This window comes from Curcuma longa, unplaced genomic scaffold, assembly GCF_044706935.1.
Source record: "Curcuma longa cultivar G26 ecotype Majalengka, Jawa Barat unplaced genomic scaffold, ITB_CL_G26_1.1 contig_22348, whole genome shotgun sequence".
Lineage (NCBI taxonomy): Eukaryota > Viridiplantae > Streptophyta > Magnoliopsida > Zingiberales > Zingiberaceae > Curcuma > Curcuma longa.
In genome coordinates this window covers 1037-7181 of record NW_027431881.1, presented here as the reverse complement: position 1 = coordinate 7181, position 6145 = coordinate 1037, and the positions used below count along the sequence as shown (strand labels likewise).

General features: G+C 36.0%; 1 protein-coding gene across 1 annotated transcript; it reads left to right on the top strand.

The window, feature by feature from the left end:
• Window positions 1–4044: 4044 nt before the first annotated feature.
• LOC141817873 (LOB domain-containing protein 12-like) lies at window positions 4045–4664 on the top strand. The gene is made up of 2 exons (XM_074705496.1): window positions 4045–4200; window positions 4308–4664. The coding sequence occupies exons 1-2, from the start codon at window positions 4045–4047 to the stop codon at window positions 4662–4664; spliced, it is 513 nt and encodes a 170-aa protein (XP_074561597.1).
• The last annotated feature ends 1481 nt before the right edge of the window (window positions 4665–6145 follow it).

Below are 6145 nucleotides of genomic sequence, written 5' to 3'. Positions count from 1 at the left end.
AATGTAAAAATTTAGATACTGATAGAGAACATGCCATATTTTTATAAAAATTCATACAGAATATACTGATTAAAAAGGATTTTATTCATGCATATCGAGTCAACCATATTCAACCATTTTCAAATTTTTCTAAATGACTCAAGTAGTTTTAGGCACCCAAAATGAATTTATTCCTACTGGATTTGTCAAATATTTTTGCATGATTAAATATTTTGATATTTTTCTAATTGAGCTCCTAAAATTTCTACAATTATATTTTGGTCCTCTACATCGTAAGCATTCTCTTCCAATTTTTGTTTTTTGGTTCTTTAATAATAAATTCAAATTATCTGAACTAAGAGAAAATTTTTCCAATGTTGATTTTAAGGAATCTACCTAGTCCCTTAGCCTTAAATTTTTATTTGTTAATTTTTTAAATTTGTCTTTACGGCATGAAACTAGATTTTTTTTTTCTAGATTGATTTTGGTTCTTTTTAATTTCATGCATTTATTCCTTACGTTATATAACGACCTAGAAAGCATTTTAATTGCCTTGTAAAGTTGATAGAGGATAGGTTACATACCTCACTTATCATTTCTAATTCATTGGTTGAGATTCCCCTCTGCACTATTGCTCTCATCAGACGAGTAGAGGTCTTCTTCATGGGTTGCCATCAATACAAGACTACCTCTATGCTCGATCTTTGAATCTTCTAAAGAGGATGTGTCGCTCCATGTTGCCTTTAGATTCTTATGCTTGGATTTTGTAGGTCCTTTATTTTTTCTTTTTCCCCTCTCTTGTTCTTGATCTTTGGATAATTATCTTTGATATGATATTCCTCATCACAGTTGAAGAACCTTATTTTTTCGCTTTTTCTTTCTTTTTAGTAACTTTGTCGCTTCGTGTCAAAATTGTTAGCCTTAAATTTTTTTCTCTCATTTTTCTTACCAAATAGTCTTCCTCATCTCCATCATTGATGACTCCAAATCTGATTGTTCTTTATTGTATGCAGAGCAATGTTGTGGTTTGATCTTCCTATTTCTTTCAAATATGTACATCTAGATTTGTATAATTCTAAAGTAGAAAATAAATCTTTTAAACTAATTATTACCTCTAGATTCTTCAAAATATAATAAGAGTCTACTATAGACATCCATTTTGGGGCGCATAAAAAACATTCAACATATACCTCAAAGTGTCCCAATTTGACATTCTTTCATCAAGATTATGGAGACTTGTTAATATCTCCATGAGCTGTGCATGTAGTTGGACCACTGCTTCTCCCTTTTCTAACTTGAGGTTGTTGAGTTGATTTCTAAACAGATCTTTGGCTAGCTTTATCTCTGAGGTATCTTCATGAAGTGCTAGGAATTTTTTCTAGAGCTCTTTGACAAAGTTGTATGTACCAATCTGATTGAGTTTCTATACTGGCAACACGCTTACTAAATGGAATTTTGCCTTACAAGTGTCCATGAATTCATCTCGCTGCTTCTTGATCCATTTGTATTCCTCGAGCTCTTCTCCATCTTCGATTCTAGGTATCTCAAAATAATATTTTATGCAAATCATAATTTCAAAGTCAGTTTTAAAGAATACCTTCATTTTCTTCTTTCATATGGTAAATTCGCCCTCAAACTTTGGTGGATGAATGCCACCATTTCTCCCAATTTAGTTACTAAGTCGACAGTTAGTCCTTCTTTTAGCGGCCCTACTTTGATACTAATTGTTGATGCTGTGGAAATGATTTGGATATCTAGAGGGGAGGGCAGAATAGTAACCTGCAATTCAAAATCTTTGATTTCTATTGCTAATATTGTAGCAAGGACACATACGTTAATCGAAATAAAATAAACATAAATGGAAAGAGACTAGTTATCTTACTTGGTTTGCAACCAACGGGTTGCTAGTCTAAGATTATAAAAAGCACACTATGATCTCCTCTTCAAAAATGTCCTGGAGGCGGAGAAGCCTCTTACAATTGATTATAATGCAATAATACAGATAAAAGAATAATAAGAGAAAATCTACTTGAATGCGTGTGTTTCTTCAACTAAGTTCCTAGCCTCTTTTTATAGCCACTGATCGAAGTGCCAACGTGGCACGCTCGATCGACTGATCGAGTTGTTTAGTTGACCAAATTTGGTGACGTGGTAGATAGGATCCATCCACTCAACGGTCGTTTGCTGACGTGGTATGGCTGATAAGACTCATCCACTCAATGATCGTTTGTTGACATCCACTTAATAACCATTGTAGACGTGGTAGGTTAACGTGTTTGATGAACTCATCCACTCAATGGCTGTTTTCCTTTGTTGATGTGGCATTTAGTCGACCGATCTGGATGTCGGTCGACCGATGACCGACCTATCAATCCTTGCATTTGGTCTACCAAGCTGTTAGTCCGGTCGACCAAATATTCTTGGCTCGGTGACTTGTGCATTCTTCCTCTTACCGAAGTATTCTTCCACATCTTCTCATCCTTAGAATGTACCAAGCCCCATTAGCTCTTTTCCCGTGTCATCTTTCTCATTTGTTGCGTCTTTTACTAAGTCCTCATCCTTTCGGGTATTTGTGTATTCTTCTAAATTCCTGCATACTTAGACACACAAGTTAGTGACATAAACCAGACCTAACTTAGGTTAGTTTGATAACACATAAAAATAGTTGTGTTTTATGAAGTTTTTTTTCAAACCTTGAGGTGCTTTTCCATCAAATTGCATCCCTTAGATGTTTTGAGCGCTTGGCTCCTTCTCATGTCATCGTTCATGGTTTTACTTAGTCCACCACTTCAACTAGTCATCATTGGTCTATAGGGAGTTGAGCCATTGAGTCATCACACTTTTTGGTTATGCTAAGTCAACTTGTATGTATTATAAATCCTATGCAACTTAAAACACAAGTTATACACAACTACAAATTTAACTTAAACTCTTTACTTAAGTTATCAAAATACTTAACTGTCTTACAAATCCAAAAGGCATTCTTCTAATATTCAAAATGCTTAACTGTGTATATGATGACTCTATTTGGATGGGCTTAACCATGTAGGTCTCATCCTGAATAGAGAATAATCTCAATCCAATATAGTATGAAAACACCTCATAAACAAAATAAAAAATTAATATGAGTTAATGTTCATGAGATAAGTTTCTCTTACTAACTAACATGCGTTAAAAACAATAATAATATTTAAATAATTATTTTCTTAGTCTTTAATTTCATTGTATTGTTTTTTAAGATCATACAATTGTATAGACAATAACCTCAAGAGCAATGGCAATAGACTCATGTGCATCTGTCGCATTCTAGATTCAGTATCACATATGAGTCAATATGCTGCATATCTGAAATTCATCACATAAACAGCTAGTAGCTATATGTATAGCTCGCAAGAAGTTGAATCCAAAAAAAGATTGACTATTGATGATTAAAAGTTATCGTTGGTTAAATGGTCATGAACAAATTTGAATCACTAGGTTAACCATATTCATCTTCTTGATCATTGTATAGTCTCGTTAATTTATGACATGCTATGGTAGCTTGATCAGCTAGAATTCATGATCTACTAAGCAATTATCAATCTGAGCTTCTGTTGGCCCTTTGGCTATGGTTGAATGCAGAATCTAAGCTTTCTCCCAAGATTCAAATGGTTCTAGCTGGATTACATATATATTTACCTAAGTTTTCTTTAGGTCACCGTGGCAGTGCAGTTGCGGAGACATTCATGGGTAAATAGCAATTAAAGCATGCATATTGTTTGTAATGCCATCACATGGTCACGTGTTTTGAGGTACAGGCACAGACACTGCAACACTTGATTTAAAATGCGATTGATGAAACTCGACTCAAGGTTTGAGTTGGAGCTAAGATTCCTAATGATGAATTCCACGCTGTTTATCAGGTTTTGTTTCCTCTCTGAGTCAACGATAAAGCTCATTTTTCATTTCCTTCCTCTCACTAAAACCAGTCCCTGCTACTGCTATAAATAACCACGCTCTCATTCATCGGCCTTACTGCGCGCTCTTGCCACACTCGACAGTCTCCCCTCTATAATTAGGAAGGTAATGGGTGGCAACTCACCTTGCGCCTCATGCAAGCTGCTGAGAAGGCGCTGCACCAAAGACTGTATTTTTGCTCCCTACTTCCCCTCCGACGATCCCCACAAGTTTGCGATCGTCCACAAAGTGTTTGGTGCGAGCAACGTTAGCAAGATGCTGCAGGTCCCCGACTAACTCGCTCCTGTACTTGGGGGTTCAATTCTCAGGGAACTTTGCACCTCGCTTATCATAATTTTGCTTAGCTTCTTCCTTATTTCTGAATCAAACAGGAGCTTCCGGTTCATCAAAGAGCAGACGCAGTGAGCAGCCTTGTGTACGAGGCCACTGCAAGGATGAGGGATCCAGTATATGGGTGTGTTGGGGCCATCTCTTACCTGCAGAATCAGGTGTCTCAGCTGCAGATGCAGCTTGCAGTGGCGCAAACTGAGATCCTCTGTATCCAAATGCAGCAGGAGCCACCCACCTTGACCTGCGACCAACAGATGGTGGACGCAGATCATAACAAGACTTTTGTCGTTAACGAAGATCTAGCTGCCGTGCCTCAGATGATGAACTTTGGCTCCTCCTCCTCATCCTCCGGCAACATTGCGCAGGATCCTCTTAAGAGAGAATTTCTTTGGGCATAATACATATGACCACTTCTCTCATGTTTAATTTAGTTATGAAAATGACTTGTTAGCTAGACAAACTTTTATTGCTCTCTTCCTGCTATTTTCTGTCTTTAATTCATCCAAAACATATATCCAAACAAATGAGGTCAATCATGAAGGAGTAAATCCAAATTGATAAGCTTATTATTGCTCCATTAAATTTTCAAAAAAATTCATTATAATTTATAACTAAATTAGTCGCCACGTTAATTAACTTACAGCCAGATATGTTATATATTACATGGAGAGAGTGAGAGTACGTATACATTAAAGAATTCCATGTGCTAGCATGCACTTGTTAACACGTATTGTTAATATGTAAAGCAAGATCTAGGGTGCCTTTATCCTTAAGCAATTATTTTATGGGGATTGGTGCGGTCATGAAGGTGTTCAGAGTTGGAGTCATATGAGACAAAGCCCATTAATTGCATGAAGCATGACATAAAAAGACAAGGGAAGCTTCATTGATATCAAATCAAGATCGATTGAGTGATTTTAAGTAACCAGATAGATAATGGACCTTGGGAAGAGTTTTACATGGCCATTTAAAACTTTGTTTGCTGTCGTAACGTGGATAGTTTTTTCTTAGTTGTCATTCCCGAGATGTTGACATGAAGGAAGGCCATTAAGCTTTATTGTTTGGAAACTTACAAGTTAAACAGTGCGAAGAGGAACACAGAAACTATAGAAACTATGTCGATTTATCAAAGGACACATAAGTCTTAAAATTTTCTAACCACACGTAGAATTATCAAAAGACATACTAATATGAATTTTCTATTCTATCCCTTCCATCAAAAATAACTTTTCACACATCGATTTTTCCGAGTTACATTATCAAAAAAATTTAATTTAAAAATAAATTTTGTGATTCAGATGGGCATGACCTCATTATATCTCTCACTCTACTGTATAATGTTGAGCTCCGTATTTACTATATCTCTTTCTAATGTAATAAATGCAATGTCATCATGAATGTGAAATTTGGTAGGATTACAAAATAGTTAATAGAGGTGGGAGAAAGTAGAAAGTGAGAGTATTGTCGTAAGGTATTGAAGAGGCGTTGTCAAAGGACAATGGCATTGAAGAATATCAACGTTGAAGGAAAAATTTGAAGCAAGACTTAAATATTATAGAAGAAGACATATAAAGATGCACGCATAGTATTTGCTACTTTTTGTAAAATTAATCTATGATGTGTAAAAATACAGTATACATAAATGGTGTTTATGTTGTCCATTATTGTGTGGGAAAAATTTATGGAGCAACGCTGGCATTATGGTGTCCTCCATTATTTATTTTGAACTCTCCCGAAGGTGCTCCACGGTTATGCCAACTTTCAACATGAACGTGTCCATGATCTCTGAGAGACTAGACCCAGAGCAAATCCATGGGAGTGCTGATCTTCCAACACCAAGCCCATGTTATTTGTTGCTCAAAATCAAGATTTGATACCA